The 20,869-nt window shown below is 35.6% G+C and overlaps 2 protein-coding genes across 4 annotated transcripts in view; both read left to right on the top strand.

Moving 5' to 3' along the window:
• ARMT1 (acidic residue methyltransferase 1) overlaps positions 1-20,869 on the top strand; it is a 347,283-nt gene that overhangs the window by 179,838 nt on the left and 146,576 nt on the right. The window lies entirely within an intron of this gene.
• Positions 1-20,869, top strand: part of ESR1 (estrogen receptor 1) — a 168,429-nt gene that overhangs the window by 82,266 nt on the left and 65,294 nt on the right. For all 3 annotated transcript variants that reach the window (XM_069852103.1, XM_069852102.1, XM_069852101.1), the window contains 2 exons: positions 5,032-5,222; positions 19,174-19,290. In XM_069852103.1, coding sequence (XP_069708204.1) covers positions 5,032-5,222; positions 19,174-19,290 — 308 coding nt within the window. The remainder of the gene's footprint in view (positions 1-5,031; positions 5,223-19,173; positions 19,291-20,869) is intronic.

Here is a 20,869-nt window from a genome sequence, read left to right as displayed (position 1 = left end):
TGCATTGCTATCATATGGTTCAGGCAGGAGCTATGTAAGGGTCCTTCTCCCTTGGTAGCATAGAAAAAAGCATCCTGTTTGGGGGATGAGCTTAGCTCTGTGAGTGAAAAATGCTCAGAGCCATAGATTAGGAATCACTCATAATGAGGCCTCATGATGAGCCCCAGCTGATCTTCATCACCAGCAGAGGATTAGCCAAGGAGGGTACTGGTCCCCAGTCCTGTTGCTGGAACCCACTCTCATTGCTGTAGCCCAACTTGTGCTAACCCTGTTTCTGCATGGGGTCATCTGCCAAGATCCCATCTAGTCTAAAACACTTTGTGATTCTGTCTACTTGATATGCAAATCTGTGTAAGGCTTTCTCTCTCCATCATCAAATTGTATTTAGCTTAATGACAAACCTAGGCATTTTGGGATATTTGTTTTAAGCCAACATTTTCATTTGGATGGCATATGGGGTTTTTTTCAGAGTCATTTGAGCTACTTTCTGAGAGTACAGTGCTGAGGTGATTAATGCACTTGGCAGTTTTCTGTTTATTTGTATACTTAGTCATTCCTATTGCAGTACTTCTCCTTGAGATATCTTTTAAGTATTTTCAAGCATTTAATTATGTTCAAATAATCTTTCATAAATATTTTGCCCCATATGGAAATTCACATTTTAAAAGCAAGTTAATTAATTTCATATTGAATAGTAGAATGGTGTTATAAGAAGTCCAATGTGTGGAAAAGCATTTGTGTTAGACCTTGACTGCACTTGAAATGGCCATTGGTTTTGATGCTGTTTACTCTGGGAACTTCCATCTGTTCTGGTGAGAAAGATTTAACAGCTGCAGATCAAAGTCTCTTGAATGAAAGTAAATTCAGAAAACTAGAATTTCTCAAGGTGTCCCCTTTAACTGCTTAAATAACCTCCTTAAGCCCTCCTACCTATGAAATCTCTTTATTTCAGGTAAAGCTGGGGTTGTGAATAAATTGGACCTTACCTCACTGTTGGGAGGATTGTGTCCTGTGGGCTATCCAAAATTAATCCTGCCTGCCAGTCAGATCACTATGATGTAAAAACTGAGTTTACATTACAAAACTGTAATTCCCTCATGTACACATTCTTTTTACCTTACAGTCAACATGGAGTTAATGATCAACAGATTCAGAGTTGCAGGTGATGAGTGAATGTTTAAAGCAAAGGTATCTTGTTTGCAAACACATTTATTGAAGAACGGGCTCAGCATGACATAGGTGGAAAAGCACGAAAGGGAGAGTTGAAGACAAGTTTGTCCTGTTCCAAAGCACTTTCCATTTTATATCTACCATGTCATTACATTTGGAAGCGAGCAGTAAATTCTGAGGATTTTTTGCTTTCTAATCTGTTCTGTTTTGGTGGAGGCCTTGCAGGGAGGACTTTGTCTGGGATGTTCTTTCTTTTTGATTTGTGTTTCTCTTTGGTAAACATAGTTGACAAGAACTTTTGGGTTTGTTTTTTCTCTGTTATTGTTTGCATAGATTACAAAGGAAATTGCAGAAAAGGTTCTGCTATTGTATTTTGGGAATGATGATCTTGCCAAAGTTAATAAAGTTGGGTTAGGTGGTTGCCCTATGTTCTCCTGAAATCTAGCCCTTGAAACCTAAATGAAAACTGGATGAAGAGCACCCTGTTATGTTTTGTCAGGACATAGCATCAGTGTCCTGTGATGTGCACTAACTAGCAGCTGATTTCTGGATGAAATTTGAGATGTTATTTTGATTTAGCAAGGTCTGTGTTATTAGGATACTCTTTCTCAAAAAAAGACTTCCTCCTCACCTCCTTTAATATATACTAGAGTTTGTTTATTACCACCTTTCAGTTCCGTTGTGGTCATGGAAAGGGGTGGCAGACTGTTATTTCTTGGGATGACCAGGCTAGGGGTATTTTTGTGTGCTTTCCACTGTGGTTCAGAAGAGCCTGAATGTGAAGGCCAGTTCACAAAACCTTGCTCAAGTGGGGGTCATTGGGCACTGGAACGGGCTACCCAGGGAGGTGGTTGAGTCACCTTCCCTGGAGGTGTTTAAGGCATGGGTGGACAAGGTGCTAAGGGGCATGGTTTAGTGATTGGTAGGAACGGTTGGACTTGATGATCCGGTGGGTCTATTCCAACCTGGTTATTCTATGATTCTATGATTCTAAGTGGTGCTCAAGTGGCACTGATTCAGGGGTTGAGACACAGATCTGTCGCATTCTTTCAAAATAAAAAGTTTGTGTGCAGGAAGGCAGTGGAGGTCTAAGTCAAATATGAAAAAATCCTTGGGTTTTTTTTTGTAGTATATATTTTTCATGAGATTTACTATCTGTTCTAGATAGAAAAAAATTTTTTCAGGCCATTTTTCAGTCATTTATTATTATTCTTAAATATAATTAAAATAAAAATATATTTGTGAACCTAGTTGATCTGAGTGAAGATAAATATTCGTAAAAGATGAAAATTTGAATTACATATACTGAGTGATGATGTATATTTTGGTATTACCTTACTCTATTTGGTTTTATCTGTTAGTTGAAGTGTTTCCTTTAATATTCAGCTGGGAAACTAGGATTGCTTTGGGAAGTTTGCATATGTGGTGTTGGAAAATTACTACATGCCTACAAATACATGTAGTTGTGGAACTTAAAGTTATTTTCCTTTTACTGTTTATAAAGATTTTTTTCTTATTTTGTAAAAGAAGACTTAGAATTTATTTACTTTTTATTGATACGAAAATATTTCTGGGGTCCCTATGTTGTGTAACATGTATATTTGTAAGAGTTTAAAAAAAAAAACACCAAGAAATTGTTGATATTTATGAGGTAGTCATCTATATCTAACAAACTAGTCTATTACTGTTAAAATTGCATTGACAGTAATTTCCTTGCTAGATTTTTTTAGTTCAAATATTTAAAACATTCGTGAAGCCATATACACCCCGATATATTTTTTTATAATTTTTTTTAATTTAAAGTTATACTGAGAAGGTGGATTAGATGATCTACCTGCAGGCATGGATGAATACAAGATGGTGGAGAAGATAAGAAACAACAGCTTTGATCTGTGTTTAGCTGAAAGAAAAAGTCAATTAAGTGAGGCATTGGGATAAAGAAAATTCAAAGGAAGATGCAGGACCTAGAGAAGAACAAAAACTACCTAGGTCGGGGGGGATGGAAAAGCAGTTACATAAACAATGTATGTGTTGTATCCATAACAATTTATTAACGATATTGTTTTCACCTTTTCACATTATAACATTTAAAATATGCAAGGCTTTTCTTTTTTCTCCCTCTCTTAGTTTGTTAAAATCGTGTTGTCAGAATTGTGACATTCTCCAGTTTTCCTAATTCACTAAATAGTCAGACTTGTACCATGTCAGCCTTTCATCTCTTGCAGTTTCTTCTGTCTTACACAAGTCCCAGGGAAACAAAAAATATTTAAATAAGTATTCAAACTTAGCTAAGACTTCACAAAGAACTTCAGATTTAAAAAATGCAGTTTTCCTGAATGATGTCTGTAGCAGTTCATCTTATCTAACATGATAAAGCCTCATGTTTTGCTAATAACTTATATTAATTCAAAGCTGTTCAATGAAAATACATCGTATTTGGTGACAGAAATCTTATATAAAAATCTCAAGAGGATGGCTGGAAGCACATGTGTGAGCATCCAGATGGCTTTGGCTGGTTGAAAGCTTTTGGGCATTGAAATGGATTGCAGCAGCAGATGTCAGGGAACTTTGATTAGATGAAAGAGGATAGTTGAGCATACGTAATCAAAAAGCTCTGAGGCAGAATTGGTTTGGAGCAGTAAGGTGCTGTTGGTGCCAGGTGTCTTGGTTCGTCAAAACAAAGGAAGTTTTTGCGCTACTGATGAAGGGAATAATGCAAAATTAGGTCTGTAGGAAGAAATCTATAGGAGAGAGCCTCCAGTTTTTTAGGTTCAAAACCAAGATATGTTTGTTTGAGAAAATGTTTGGATTTTGGGGAGGTAAGGGCCACCTGTTTACTGATCAGCAAGTAAAACATTCATGACAAGTGTGTAATTACTGTAAGCAGTAGGATTCTTCATGCTTTAGCATGTGTGATAATGTCACACCCAATTGTATTTGTCTCCTGGACAATTTGTAGTGCAGACTTTTACCAGAAAGCATGTTTTGCAAGAGCTATTTGCTCTTGCAACCCCAGAGTTCATTGCTGGTTCCCTTGGTAATTTCCCATTTTTTTGAATATTGTTTACCATGTCAGCAGTGACTACCCGTAATAACCTCTTATCAGAATTGCCAGCTGTGAATTCATTGTCATTTACATTATACATTTGTTTGATTTTCTCTCAGCAATTTACTGCATGTGTCAGTTATGTTCATGTCTAGTATGTCTAGTAATATTTAGTATACATTTAGTAACATGTACATTAATAGAATAAATGTTCTATGGTAATAATTTTTAATATCTTCTGCCTTTTCATGTTGTACTAAAAACACTTCTTAATTTTTATGAAAGTAGTACTGTAATGAGAATAGGGACTGTTTTATGCAGTATTGCATCTTTGACAATGTAAAGAAAGTTTCCATATATAGTTAGGCAATAATACTTGAAAACAGACTGGTTAATAGTTTAAGTGTCTTGTAAATTCAGGTGCATTTTTTGCCTCAGATTCTCAAACTTCCTAATGGTACTGCAGTCATGCTGAACCCTTTGGACAGAAGCAGTTACACAAAAAAAAAAAAGTTGACTTTTTTTTTTTATTCCTTTGTAATTTCCTGAAAAATGTTGACTGGTTTATCAAATAGCTTTTTAATTTTTCAAGGTAAAATGCTTAATAACATCAGACTGACTTGTGAGAAATTCCCCTGTATTTTGCTGTTTCTGCACCTTTCCAACTAGAACAGCACAAAAGGTGATGAAAGATTGGGGGGTTTGTCCATCTGACACTTCAAAACTAGATCTGCTCCTCTTCCTTATGATCTGCAGGAATGGCTAAGACTTAACCTCACTGAAAGAATTGTGCTTGCTTTTTTTGCTATCAACAGGCCAAGCTCTGATAACAGGCGCCACAGCATCCGAGAGAGGATGTCCAGTACTAATGAGAAAGGGAGTCTGTCCATGGAGTCCACCAAGGAGACGCGGTACTGTGCTGTCTGCAACGACTATGCTTCAGGCTACCATTATGGGGTCTGGTCTTGTGAGGGATGCAAAGCTTTTTTCAAAAGGAGTATTCAAGGTAATAAACTGTCCAAGTGAGTAATTTTTATTCTTTACTCTTCAGGAAACCATGAAGCTACTTAAGATCACAGCCTGAGCCCAGGACAATGATATTTATTAGGTACTCATTAGCAGCTGCTGTGCTCTCCCATATATTTTTAGCTCTGTTTTTGGTGAATGTTCCTAACAGGTATATAATATGTTGTTATTAAGTCCAAGATCAATGAGGAAAAGAGAATCTTCTCTATGTTCTCCTTGGTTTAGGTATATCTGACCATGGAGGCAGAATGAGAAATCTAATTTAAAAATCTGTATTGGGTCAAGCTGACCACTTTTTGAAGCTGTGTACAAATATATCTGTTCTCTGTGATTGAGGCCTTATCCAAACCAATTTTTTTTTAGAATTCCCTGTCAGATGAAGGTTTATTCATGTTGATTGATTTATTAATCTTAATTTAGTGCTCAAATAACAAGATAGTTCAATCCAAATCTAAACTCCTTGAAGATGTGAGATGTCTTCTGAGAACCAATATTGAAAAGGAATATTTTCTTGATGAAATAGTATTTGTATCTGTCAGCAAAATAGGACTTCGAACTGTGGACAAAATGGTTTAGTTCAGTCGCCATGCCTAAAAATATACTGTGCTATGTGTCCAGTTGAGTAAAGGCACCTAACAGAAAAGGTATTAATTACTGTGACCACAAGAATTCTTGATTTAAATGCTTGTCACTCTGTGGAATGGATTTCAATAGCTCTTAAACTGAGTGAGATGTGAGTGCGATTCTATGGAAAATATGGATGCTGTTCAGTATCTAAGTCTTGTTTAGGAGGAGAAAATTAAACTAATTTCTTCCTTTCAAACTATAAAACTAGAGAAGTGCTATGCTTTTGCTGGGTTTCTATGTTTTTTAAAATCTCCAGGAGATATACAGGCACAAAAAATCCTGTCACTCTTTTTAAAAAAATAAATATAGTGAGCAACAGTTTTTACCTCATATCACAAAGTGTGATTGTTGCCTGTTTTATTCTATGACTACCAGTGATGTGAGTTAAATAAGACTTTCAGCGTTCACCTTGGAATTTTCCCTGACTTAAAGAAATAAAAGTGAAAGATTTGCTGCAGGGTAGACATTCATGTAATAATTTGAATTTCAGTGATTAGTTAATAGTTACTTGTATTTCTGCTTCTCCAGACTCATCAAAATGATTTTTAGAAGAGAACTGTTACGGCCAGAACTCAATAATAAGCCACACTAGAGGGAAAAGGGTGAAATGCTTTTCTTTTAACCTTAGAGTTATTTACTGAAACTTGTGATATAGGGAAAAAAGCTCCCGTACTGACTGTTTTTCTTTGTTTTTCCTCTTGAGTTCCTCTGATCAAATCAGAATTATTCTTAGAATTTTGAAATTCTGTCCATGTAGTCAAACTGAATTAAGTCAGCAACACAGTGAAAATTAAATATTCTTAAGTAAAAGTTAATTATCAAGTTATTGTATGGCACAGATCTTTATCTACTGGCTGTTATGGAAGACGAAATGATTCTAACTGTTTCATGGAGCTGCATATTTCTATGTCAGCACTTGGGTGGTTCTGCCCCAGTCTCCATGTGGACAGATGTTGTGGTCCTTCACAACGGATCTGTGATTGCTTGTGCTGCAGTACATGCTAATTAGTAAATATAGTTCTTGCCAATAATTTTAAAGTAGGTAAGCTTAAAAAATTTAATGCTTAAGTTTTTAGTGTCCTGTAAAATGCTTTTCTTGATCTTTAAGTCATGTTTGCTTTAATTGAAGCCCACTGCTCCTTGCCTATCTCTTGTGGGCATGAAGAAAGAACCTTTTACATAGTTGAAGACTGTTATCATATCTTTCCTCAGCCTTCTCTTTTTTTAGACCAAACAAACCCAGTTCTTTCAGAGAACATGCTTTGTAGACTTCTCATTCCATTTGCTAAACTCATATGTAGTTGTTCCACCTCTTTTGTTGTTAACAGCTGTCATAAAATAATGGCATCCACTAATATCAAGAAAGTAACTCGAGTAGGAGTACTTAGGAGAAAATTGTGATCACTGGGTCGGAGATGGTATGAAAAGCCCTCTAAAGGACTTTTAAAGTCATATGTATCCAGTCTTGATAAACTAAGGAATTTTTTCAATTTCCCACTCACTTTGGAAGAGATCTCTCTCTCAGCAATTACACGTTCTCATTGTACATGTGTCCAATTTATGAAAATTATTAATTTTTAGATGGTGAATAAAGGAGAAAGCATGCCATTTAACTTGCAGATGGTAATAATTTTAAATAGGTTGTGATCAGATATTAAGGAGTGAATGCTATTAATATGTAGGTGTATGTGTAGAAAAATATGTGGACTAAATATTATGATATCTGCATTGTATATATGATATGCATTGATAAGCAAGGGACAAAAATTTCCTGGGAATTATATAATTGAACTGTATTGAGACACACAGGACTTATTTGTATAAACAAGAGTAGCACATAATGCTTTCAGCAGAGATTTTTGTTCCTGTTTATAATGTGTCTTTCTTTACATGCAAGATAACCATGCCTCTTTGTGCCTTGCTGCACATGTATAGATGCAGAGATAGCTGGTCATTTTTGCTTCTCATCAGAGATTTCATAGGAGAATTGCTACAATGAATTTCGATGTTCTCAGTAGAATCTAGTCAAACTTTCTATATGGTTCTTACTAGGATCACAGGAAAAAGTGAATATAGACATGAACAATAAACAAGCTTACTTGCATACGCATTTAAATTTTGTGAAACCCCACATCTACATTGGACATTTCCTGAGGTAGAGATGGATATCTCCATTTCTATTCAGAGGGGCTGGAATGTTTCTGGAGATATTTTGTGAATTTTAAATGCTAAGTTGTTTTTCTTTTCTGTCAAACAGTTAAAGCTTAAAAGGTAACCTGAATTAGGAACTGAGTTAGTATGTGCAACTGCTCAGTTTTGTTTAAACAATAGATGGTTGGTAGAAAATCTCAGCTGCATCCTGAAACTGTCCATGGCAGTTTGTTTTGTTAGTTTATGTCCCAAGTATGATTTGGGCCTTGTTTTGAGAAAAATCTGTACAGACTGTTATTAATGTATAATATTTAATGGAATAGAAAAATCATGACATGAAGAAAACTGTGTTGCTTGGTGATAGAAGAGTACTTTATTCTTTGCTCAGCATACGTAGCCTTTAACTGTGTACTTGGACAACTGATTTGAATCTAGAAGCATAACAAGCCTTCACATCACAGACCTCTGTACTTCTTTGCTAAAATATTTATGGATTTTAGGACCAAGAAGGACCATGAGATCATTAAGTCTGGTCTTCTCTCACTATAAACTTTATATGTTACTCATGTACAAAGACTGGTAACTTCATGGAAGTAAGTTTTTTTAGATGTCCAACCTTGTCCTGTGGGCTCAAGAGCTTTCTTAAGATGATTGTATATTTTTATTATTTGTCACACTATCTGCTAAAAAAAATCTAATTTGAATCCCTTTGACTTTTACCACACATTCACAAACCAGTCTTAGTACCTAGTATCTCCTATGGGATGTTCTTATAACTTCAGTTGTTGCAATCAAATTCCCTTGATATCTTAAGTGAACCAAAATGTTTCAGTTTTCTGCTGTATATTTTTATATCTTCTGAATGTACACCTTTTCTGATCCACCCAAACCCATAATAGCCCCTTTAAAATTTGGTTATCAGGATTGGATGAAGTATTTCAACATCAGCCTTACAAATGTCATTTATGAATTAAGAATCCTCTCATGACTCAAATATTCTTTCCCCCTCTTTCTAATTCTCTTGGTTTTTAGATAGCCAAAAAAGGGTATGGGACAGGAAGGAACTTCTTACCTTCTAATGACAACTTACCATCTCTGACAAGCATCCAACAAATACCTACACATATGGGGCTAAGAACCCTAAGTGGAAGCACAAGGGATTTGGAACAAACAAGAGATAACTCCTCACACTGGGTGGTATCTTGAGCTCAGAATTGCTGAAGTATTTTAGAAATCATCGGTTCTGTTTCCCTGCCTCCTTCACATGCTCTTCTGCTGTTTTTCAGGTGCACCTTCTCTGACTTTTCTCACAGCTGTATACTCAGACAAAAATATGGGATATTTCACAAATTTTCAATTAAGAATTACAGCATGATGGGAGACAGTGCTAGTATGGCAGGAACAGGTTGGCATCTGAGAATGGATGAATGGCCATGCTGAGTGATTCCAGAGGCCTGCCATTGATATCCTGATCACGGAGATATAGTTGTCTCTGAAATGCAGGAATTCTTGAAGCTGGGGAGTATTTTAGTTATGTCTCTTAAACATGGATTTTATTTAACAGTTATGCCTTGTGATCGTCAAGTAGGAGAGTTTTGGCAGTAGACTTTGAGTGTTATCTATTGTTGTAATTTCACAGCGATAGAGCTGTACTTTGAAAGTGTGTAATTCAAACTTTAATTCTAGGAGTGATGGTAACATATACATATTTACATCTGAGTTGGCAAGAATTTCACTGGTAAAATACACCTGAGTGAGTGTTTAGGTAATACTGCAATGCAACAATTGCAACATTGTCAATTTGGGAGGTTTCTGAGATCTTCCCTTTAACTTTTCATTACTGTCTATTGTTTTCATGGTATTTTTGTAATCTGCTTGATAATAACTATTAATGCTGCACAGATCCTGCAGCCAAGAAAACAAAAACCTCCCTAATAAAACTGCTTGTACTCCGATTCTATGAGTTGTCAGCAGAAAGAGCAAAACTACAAAAGATGAACCTAACTGAAACTAGTAAAGGTAGTCACAGCCAATAAACATGGGGCTGCTGACTGGTATTTAGTCTCAGGCTGGATCATACATGGTTCCAATTTGAGAGGTAGGTGACTGTTAGAAGTTCAAAGGCTAGAAAATGTGTGTTTGGGAAGTCCACCAGGGTTTAGCCATCACTGAGACTGCTCTAACACAGTGTGGTCAGTCGGGTTCTTCTGAAACTTCTGATTTAGTTTTGTGGATTTGGTAGTTTTTCTCTAAAGCCCTTTGAGTTAAACACATGCTCTGATCATTTTCTGCTAGTGTGCATCTTGAATATCAGCAGTCTAATTGGTAATCATCTTGTTTGAGAAACTTGGGTGGTGCTGAAAAGCAAGAGCCAATACTTCCTAGTAAGGTAATTTTGAATGTGGTCCTTTTCCACCAAGATTTAAGTGCTGCATTCAGCATGTAGGTGCCAGTGACTTAAGTTGTTAAGTTGTTGTTAAGTTGTCTGCAATGGACTTTGAGCCCTAGTCCATTTTTCTGTTCTATGATGTCCTGACTAGCTACTGCCAATTCCTTATATATATTTATTGAACAGTTTCTCAAAAATCTTTAGCCTCACCCAATGTTTTATTCTCCTTGTCTCTGAAAATTACTGTGAAATCTGAAAATTCCTTCCTGCAGGTTAAGCTTATTTTCCTGTCTATCATGTCACAGAAAACATGCTGTTCTCTTTCCTTCTGTGACAGCCTTTGAAAGACAGAAGATTGTTATCACGCTTAAAAAAAAACAAACCCAGAAAAAATCTGTTTTATCTAACCTGAAAAATCGCAGTTTGTTCAGGTTTTTCTCATAGTTTTTATTTTCTAGACTTCTAATATTCTAGTAACTCTTTGGAGACTCTCCACTGTACCCTGTTTTCTTCTTGAAGCATAATTAAGAAATTATGTATGATACTTTATAAGTACTGAACAAAACAATAGATTTACCTGACAATCCCCCCTGGTGGTATTTGTCTACATTCATCACACTGTAATGTTTTCCTTATTTACAAAAACATGACACTGCTCACACATAAGCAGTGAGTGATGCCGAGTAAATTTGAGCATGCTTTTCTAGAGAAGAAACCACTTCTTTCCCATCTTGTTTTGTACATCTGATTATTCCTGTTTTAATGTGGTGATTTGTACTGGTCCTTACTTTTGTGCTGTATTTTCCCATGTTCTATCTCCAGTTTGCCAAGATAATTTAGAATTCTTATTCTGTAGATTCCTTCGATTTATTTCTGACTATCAGAGTAGTATGGCCTTTTCTCTGTTCTTCTAACACATATAAATGTCATCTACAGATGAATAAAATTTAATGAAATAAATACTCCAGGCCATTACCCATCAGTGTATACCCATTACTATATAGAACTGTATCCAGGACAGACATTGTGGAGCCTCATTCAGTACCAGCTTCCATTGTTACAGTGAACTGTGATAGTTTGTCCCCAAGACTGTTTTTTTAAATCATCAAAACTATATTCTCCCAGCTGACATACAAAATGTCACCCTAGGCAATGTTGAAAGCCTTTCTGAAGCTGGACAACACGCTTTACCACAAAATGGTGAACATTCACTGGTTGTTATCTGATTTTATAAATGGTCACTGGTTCTGCCTCTGCCAAGTCCAAAGCTTTTCCAACCTCCAAGACAAAATTCCTAAACCTTCAAAGTCGTACTCAATGTATCCTGTATTATTAGCTTTTAATGGTGTCCTGCTTCCTCCAGAATATGGTTCTTTTGCCATATCAAGCAACAAGAAAACTTGGATGGTATTTCCTGTTGCAAGTATTTAATGAATATTTCATTTAGAAACTCATGTTATTCTTAGCTCAGGGCTGAGTCTGTCCACAGTTCAAAATATTCACAGAGGGGGGAAAAAAGAGCCTTACCTTTACAAATTACAACAGAACAAGTTTGTTTGTCTGGCAAGAAAATGCTTAACTGTTCCACTTGTTTTAATAGAATGTGAAGAGAAATAGGTTTTTGAAACCTCATTTATCTGAAGTGGGTTTACTGATTGAAACTGGCTCCATAAGTTTTAACCCAACAAACTTTTTGTAGGTTAAGTTGTCCTTTACAGTCACTTTTGAAAAGTGGAAATCAAACTAGAGGACTGGATAAGGTGACTAAACTGATGAAAGTTTTGGAAGTGCATGAAGTGATCATCTTTGACGTAATTTATTTCCAAAAGGAGACTATTACCAAACTTTAATAATGTATGTGTACTACTACTTCAGAATTGCTGTAAATGAACAAGCATGGCAATTAACTGCTGGTACAATTTAGTAACAGATATAGTAAATATCTTATTGTCTGAATTATTTGAATAAGATTATGTATTTCTCTCAATAAGTTGTTTTCATTTAGACATGAATTGTTGAAATAGTTGGACTGCCTTTGTTGTAAATAACACAGATATTCCTCACTCTAAAATGTGACTAGAGATATACAGGACAGTTGACTAGTTGACCCTTCTGATTATAAAATGGATGAATCTTCTATAAAGCACAGATGATGTAAATGAAAGAAATGCATAACTAGATTTTACTTTTTATGAGAATGTGGTACATTGACAGAAAAGGGGCTTTTTTTTTAGTCAAAATGCTGATGTTAAATTTTATTATAATAATTTAATAAACCAGGTGTTGACCGTACTGGAGCTTCACTTTCATAGACTACGATGTAGAAAACTCACTGTGATTAGGAATGTCCATGCTCACTTCATGCTCTGCACAGTAAGAATACTGACCCCACCCCAGTAAAAAGCACTTCCCTCACAAGGGTAATGTGAGGATAAATACATTACAGGTCCTTGTAAACCCTATGATACCAGAACCACTCAGATACCAAAGATCTGAATACAGATTAAGTCTAGATAAAGTTATTCATTAAGTGTCATTACAATACTAAATCTGCTAATATACTTGAATACAGGGTTACATTATTTTAATATTTAATATTTAAGCTGAAAGAGGATTGATTTGTATTAGATGCTAGGAAGAAATTTTTTCTGTATGGCAGTGGAAGTTGTTGTCAAGAGAGGTCGTGGATATCACACATTCCTGGAAGTGTTCAAGGCTAGGTTGAAACTGAATGATCTTTAAGGTCCCTTCTGACCCAAACCATTGCCTGATTCTAATTTTCTTGTTGCTTGATTGGATTATAAGTGTGCAAGAATAATTTGCAATACTTTTAACTTTTTGACCTTTTTATATTAGTTGTGGGAGTTTTCTGTAGTAGAATTCCAATTCCACTCCTTCCCATTTTAGCTCAAACAAAGCTAAAAATATGAGATTTCATTCAAAGTTTATGGGAATAAGATGTCCACGGCTTGCCTATGACTCTCTCTGAAAATGCTTTTTGTCTCTGGAGGGATCATATTGAGATGGTTGTGAGTAATATATTGTGGGAGCTTTTCCTTTAACACAGCTGTTGGTTTAATAACGTGCCAAAGATATAAAACAATTGTGATTTATCAGATAGGGAAACAGAAACTAGATGTCACATTCCTTGCCAGATTTTGTAGAGATCAGGATCTGGATCGGCCTCTTTTTATTTCTCATGAGGGAAAAAACCCACTTCTTATTTTGATACCTTCTGTAAAATTAAAAAAGATGGGAATGGGATTGGCATAGAAGTAGACTTCGCACAAGGTCTCATAATCCTGCGATAGTAGGTGAAACATCAATGGAAATTTTAGGACTAAGGCCTACAGTAAAAACTTCAAAATTATCCTCTGTAGTAGAAAATATAATTTCATATGTATATATCTATAATATTAAGTACCATTTTGCTTTTTGTATGTCACTCTTCCCCAATTTATATGCTCATGTATTATTAAGCTGGCGAGATTGCAGCAGGTTTGATATCCTCATGCAATGCCCATTCTCATTCTTTCTTCAGTTTTCCCATTAGCAGACCTAGCATATGGAAAGTTATAGGAAAGGTTATTATCATAATAATTTTGCTTGAAATAACTGCTCATGTTAACAGTATTATACATATGCGAAAGCAAGCAGATTCCACTAGAAGGTGAATGCTCAGTGTGGGAGCTACATGGCACAGCTGAAGGACATAATGTGGAGTACATAGATCCTAGCCTTTCCTCCTTTCTCATTCTTCAGTGGTTCTGTGATTCTCATTTATGAGATATGTGTAGAAGGAGGCCTTCCTTACTGGATGCAAAGGCAGTATGTCCTACAGTCTTCTAGGCCCTTTTCCTTGCTGTCATGTGTAGTAAGGTATTGTTAGTTTAAAAACAGAAAATGTTTAATCTTTTCAGCAGGACTGGGTGGTTGCTAAGAGAACCCAAGTTCCAAATCCCAAGGCCTTGTCTGAGGGTAATTAAGCTGTAAATTTGAGTGTCTGTGCTTATAAAGGATTTATACATAATCTTCTGTTCTTTTGTGAAACCTGTTAGGAGAGAGTGAGATTTTAAAATCAATCAGTGTGGTTTCATTGGGTCACGTTAACTTAAATTTGGTATAACATCTTATTTTACATTCAACATCTGCTCGTACTAGGTTAGCATATCCTATGGCCAGGGGATATATATTTTTTTCTTTTTACTGTTTATGAAAACTTTCCACTTGCTGTTGAGGCTGTTCTCTCCAAGGTTTTGCTTTTCATCTGCAGTCTTCCCACTCATCAGTTTCTTGGCACCTTAAGGTGCTGCCCAGGGAGGTGGTTGAGTCACCTTCCCTGGAGGTGTTTAAGGGACGGGTGGACGAAGTGCTGATTGTCATGGTTTAGCATTTGATAGGAATGGTTGGACTTGGTGATCCTGTGGATCTTTTCCAACCTGGTGATTCTATGGTGATTCTAAAGTCTATACTCTAGCCTTCCCTTCACCTACACACATAAAATTCTGCAGAAGGACCTGGTGCTTCCACAGGTAATGGCTAACCTGGCAAATGTCTTATGCTGATAGACAAAGATTGGTTTAAGACATTTTTGTGACATGAGGATTGAAAATAAAGAATACCTAAAGGAAAAACATGTATTGATAAAAGGATAATAACCATTACAGGCTTAGTTTGATATGTGGGATGAGTCAGTTCAATGACATCAGTTTAAGTGTTATACAAAATTCAGCTGACAAAAATGTCCCTTTATTAGCTTTGTAGCATTGTCATAAAGCATTCTTATGCTGGCATGTGGACATGTCAATTTCTTCAGTTCATTTCTTCAACAACTTTTGTACTACTTAAACTAATCACTCTCTCAGAGCGCATTTTATTGTTATTGGAATGTAATGCAGAAACTGTTCACACTTTTTTTAAAAAAATATTTCTATGTTATGCTAATTGTCATCGATATATTAATGTGACCTCAGTTTTCATCCTTGCTGGTCAAGAAAGAAATTAATTTAGCTCTTCAAAGCTGTAATTCAGTGAAACACTTAAGCATGTACTTTACTTTGACCATATATATTCTACCGGGACTACTTGCTAGAATTACACAGATGCTTTAATGTTCTCCTGAATGTGGTAACACTTAACTTTAAAGAAATACGGAGTGTTTTGCTGACTGAAGCCCTCACAGGTGAAATATCCACCTACTCACTTCAAACACGCGCTGCTGTTGCATACACCACAGCTATCCTGAGAACTCTTAGATGAACAGTGATAAGTCTCCAAATGTAAATACTAGGCACAAAACTCCCAGTGACGAAGAAAGTCAGACTGCATTGTGCAGTAAAGAAAAGCTCTGATTATGATGGGCTGGGTTAGAAGAAACTCAAAATCATTCTAATTTCAGCCATTATCTTCTTGTTGACACTTTGCTTCCTTATTTTCCACCCTCCATTGTTGGTCATTATCATACATATTGTCACAGCTAAGATTAGTTCTTTGAGAAACGAACCAGATCTTTGCACTATGGTCTGGAAAGACCTTAACGTATAATAGAATGCTATAGAAATACTTTATGGTATTTTTGCTGTTTTAAAATGTACAATGTGTGAGATATCATAAGGAAAACGGACCAATGCTCTTCACGCTCCCCCAATAGCTTCCTTAAACTCTTCCTTCACCTAGCCCATGCCAGTGCAAGTCATACATATAGGGGGATTACAATTTTCTACCCTATTAAACTCACTGCCTTCAGTTTTGTGCAGGTTACCTGATAATTTATTTTTTTAAAAAATCAGTAAAACCACAAACTCCAAGTGGATGTGCTTCCCTTTTTGAGTACCAGTTATCACTGAAGACATTTATTCCTTTTAGTATTTCTGTGAAACCTACTATACAACTGCCCTAATTAGCCTCTCTTCTAGTATGTATTACTCTTTGGATCATATGAAAATGAAGTGCAGCACAGCTGTGCATCTGTTGATGTGTCCCACCTTCACATCAATAATTCCCACCAGTGAGTAATCCCTTCTAATAAGTTGGATTTTTCAGAATGAGCTTTGCTGAGAGATAAGCTTTAAGGGTAAAATAAAAGGTTAAGCAGTTAAAAGATTCTTGACTTTACAGCAGAGTTATGGAGTTATACTATTTAACTTTAAAATAGAACTTGTCTTTGTGTGTTACGTATTCATTAATTGTGGTGATCTATCTTTTTCCCTTCTGTGACATGCCAAGCTAGACTGCCTTAGTATGTGTCTGTGCCTTGAGAAGGAAAATCCTTACTTCCTGTGACTGAATACTTGAAATCAGATGGTATCGTGGAGAAGCAGGAAAGGTTCCTGCCTTACTTCTTCCCTTTGTTTCTTTCTTCTTCCCTGACTTGTGTGATGATATTTTATACATTATACTCTAATCATCAAACATTTTCTTCTGGTTGTTTACATCTTTTCCAGTCCTCTGAAGGCATGCTGGTTAAACTAAACCAAAAATTATGAGAGATAGTAAATTAATTCTTTTCTTCCTAGTTTTACAGAAAATACGAATTCTAAACAATGACATTACTATGGCACTCATAATCTGAAGTATTCCCCTCAGACACAGATTTTTCTTTTTATGTGTTCAAAATTTTACAGGTTTTACTCTGTGAAGTGGGTCAAGCACTTTGAAAGAAGAGTGAATTGTCTGAGGTGTAGGTCATGTGTGTGAAAACAAAATACTTATGCTAACCTTTAAAGAATAGAGTTAAGATAATTTTTTTCAATGTGATAATATAAATCATGTTTATTTTCAGTAGGGGCTGTAGCTCTACCATAAATAGGATTATTTTATGTACTTTTCTACAAAGTGAATGTGTATTTCCAGATACCTGAAGTTTGCATTAGGGGGTCCAGATTTAAAGGAAAAGCAAAAGTTGTGACTCACAGAAGCACTGTAAAAATAGGACAGCTGCCCTGATGATATTATTTAATATTGTTTTTTGATTTTTGCATACTGGCACTTTTTTGAGGTCTGAACCTTATGAGCATCATCCAGTCCAGGCAAAGCTGGCAAGCATGTGTACAGCTCTGACCTAAGTGGGAACATTTATTTACTTATTTTATAGAGCGAAATGGTGTTCTGAATTATTTGCTGCATTCAGAGCCTGCACTTATTCCTTTTCTGACTTTAAATTTTAACTTCATTAGGAAGAAGATCAGATACTCTGTCAAAGCCTTTCTTTGTTTTTTTGTTTTTTTTTTTTTTAAAACAAAGAGTAATTGAGGCTTTTTTTCCTTCTCATGCTATTTCAGAGCTTTGCTTGCAAAACAAGGCTGGTGATTAAGGTCAGGTGCTACATACAGTCTTTTGCTGCTTTTCAGTGTGACCTAATAAAAAATGCATTTTCTTGAGAACATGGCTTTTTTGTAGATACTGCATTTTTGTATGGTGAGGCTGTTTTCTCTCAGACTTGATTTTTTTCCTTACACGTGAAATGTTTTCAATCAGATATAGACCAGTCTGTATCCTACCAGAGGAACTGAAAATTAAAACGATCTTCCATTTTGAGGTTGAGGTAGTGTTTCTGTTATACATCTTTACCTCAGTCCTGGAGCAAAGCCTGTGGATTCACATTTTTTCCAGTATTGTATCGTTCTGCCAAGTAGAGCTAAAAAAATAACTGTCTGTTTAAGACAGTGTGTAGTTAGCTGCCACTATATTAACAAGTTTACAATTTGGATGCTTAATTTGATTACATCCCAGTTATGCAGCATTAGAGAGCAGATGTTCCTGGTGTAATCTGATAGTAATTTTTACTCTATTTTCTAGTCAAGGATAGATACTTTGTTGAGACCAAGGTCTTAGTCAAATCTCCACCCTACTCTACCTCAAGCTGATCCCTTGACCTGGAAGAAAGAACAAACAGTTCTGCAGTAAATTTTTTTCGTTGTGTTCTGTACCTTAATTGTGTTTAGATGAATATTAAGCACCAATAAGATCATTTTGGACAGTCTTTTTTATACCTGCTAAACTTTGTCTATATCTGGAAAACAACTCTATAGCAGGTTTAAGCACATGTTTTGTAAGAGAAAACTAATAGAGGCTTTTTTTCATAACAAATTATGGTACACTGAAAATGTGTAAGGAGACTGAGGTGTAGAGGGTAACAAATGAGGAAGTGGAACTCTGAACGAAAAGGTACCAGCATATAGGAACTTGAAAATTTATCTTGACAAAAAGTTTTTGCATACATGAGTAGACATCCAACTGCAATTAGAGACATTTATTGCTGAGATACAATTAATTAATGGTTGTTGCTTCTATTTTACGAATTTTTTTGGGTTTTTTTTTATCTGATTGTGGTAGATATCAAAAATATTCTGTGCATGGGCTTTTTAATTCTATAAATGATTAACCAATTTATGCAGTCTATTTATTAAATGTCAACACAGGCACATGGACAAGATAGTATTGTATTTCTTGGGCTAAGATCAAGGAGTCAAAGGACTTGTTTATATTAATATGTCCTCTTTTGTGACTGTTTTAATTGTTCGTTATTTTATTATTCTACAGAAATTCATGTTTTTAATAGTACATTTAAAGAATTTGTAAATTAATGTATTGTGAATAGGTCTTAGCTCCACTACCTATATCAATAGATTGTGACGGTAACTTTACCTTCCTCCCAAGATATCAGATGCTATACTAAACACTCAATGAAAAATGAGAGGCTGTTGCAGACAGTTTTGTTATGTCTGTGTATAACTGTGTCCTTACTTTCCCTCTGGTTTTACAGGGCACAATGACTACATGTGTCCTGCTACTAACCAGTGCACCATAGACAAGAACAGAAGAAAGAGTTGCCAGGCTTGCCGACTAAGAAAATGCTATGAAGTGGGGATGATGAAAGGTGGTATGTACACGGCAATCAACAAATACTCAGCACTGGTGTCTGCTTTCCTGATATGTTCCTTAAAGGAGGAAGTAACTAATTTTATCAAGCTGAAGTGTATTAAATTAAAAAGGGATTAAATAAAAAATAAAAGCCTCCCAAGTACTATGTTATTACACTTGCCCACATTTGCAAGCAAGGCCAGTTTGTGTGGCTAAGGTAGGCAAAGTCTGGGAGAAAGAGCAAAGGAAAACTAATGAGTTGTGGCTGTACTTTGATCTCTAATCTGCATTTTTCTCCACTCAAGGATTAGGCAAGGACTGAGACTGATTTTATTAATTTCAGTTTTGGGATGTGAGCAGGAGGAAGGTGTCAAATCCCTTTTTAGTTCTAACACTTAAGACAGAAGCTGATTTTTTCCATAAGATTTAGTTAATGGCTCCAGAGTTCCTTTGAGTATTTCTGAACATTCTGTTGTATGCAACTAGAACTCTTTAAAGTAAAACGTATATAATTAGTATCACAGTTTCGGTCTGGAGAATTTCAAGTTTCAGATAAGGCAAACTAAATTCAGAAGATCCCATAGATAAATTTGCCATGCAGCTTTGGTTTTGACCCTTGTACATATGCCAGATCATAGTTAAAATACATCACGGTGTTTTATGTTGATGATAACACACCTTTCATTTGGCACATTTCAGTCCATTTATGCTCATATGTATTTGATTAATGATCCACTGTACCAGTGTGATGTTCTTCAGATCTTCTTTAAGATACATATTGTAAGAGGTTTTTCACCGTTCCATCCATAATTGTTTCAATAACATGAAACTTACATAGGATTCTCAATCAGCATTCTGTATATTCAAGAAGTCCAAAAGACTGCAACTTTGTCCACATTTTCTTTCTAATATAGATGTTCTGGATTTTTTATTTCATGCAGTGGGCCTCACGTGGGTAATGTCCCGTGGATTTCTCCCTTTCCTCTTATGATGCTGTAAGATTTCTATAGTCTCTATGGCAAATGACAATTCAAATATAGTCATTGTGGTGGTTTTTTTCAGTTTTGTTTTTTTTTAAACTAAGCTAAAAATTTACAAACAAGGAAACTGAGTGCATAAAATCTGCCTGCTCCTATAGGACCACTAATAGTGCATTGAAGTCCAACACCAGTTCATAAAAATGTGTTTAAGGATATTTATTTTATAAAGCTTGGGAAAAATCTTTATTTCTCACTTTAAGGTTATAAATCTGGCATGCCTGCAGATGAGGTATTCAAGAAAGGTAAAGTTAGTGTAGGATGAAGTAAAGCAGTCAAGGTTCTGCTGCTATTACTGATGACAGTTACCAACATTACCAATCCCATTAAGTCCACGTAGCTGCAGGAGAAAGAATCCTTTCTTCAAGTAGTATTTGATAATTTCACTGAAATGAGGGTAAAGTTTAAGTGAATATTCTCAATATACCATCTAGTTAAATTTTCTAGTGTTAATTTTTAAATTTTTGATTTTTTTTTGTTCTCCCTGAAGAGATCTCTTAAGATTTTCTGTTTCACTAGATCTCTTATAACATTTTTTTTCAACACTCTTAAATTACCTAT

This window comes from Phaenicophaeus curvirostris, chromosome 2, assembly GCF_032191515.1.
Source record: "Phaenicophaeus curvirostris isolate KB17595 chromosome 2, BPBGC_Pcur_1.0, whole genome shotgun sequence".
Lineage (NCBI taxonomy): Eukaryota > Metazoa > Chordata > Aves > Cuculiformes > Cuculidae > Phaenicophaeus > Phaenicophaeus curvirostris.
Note: the sequence above shows the minus strand (reverse complement) of the source record. Positions and strands in the feature narration are given on the sequence as shown.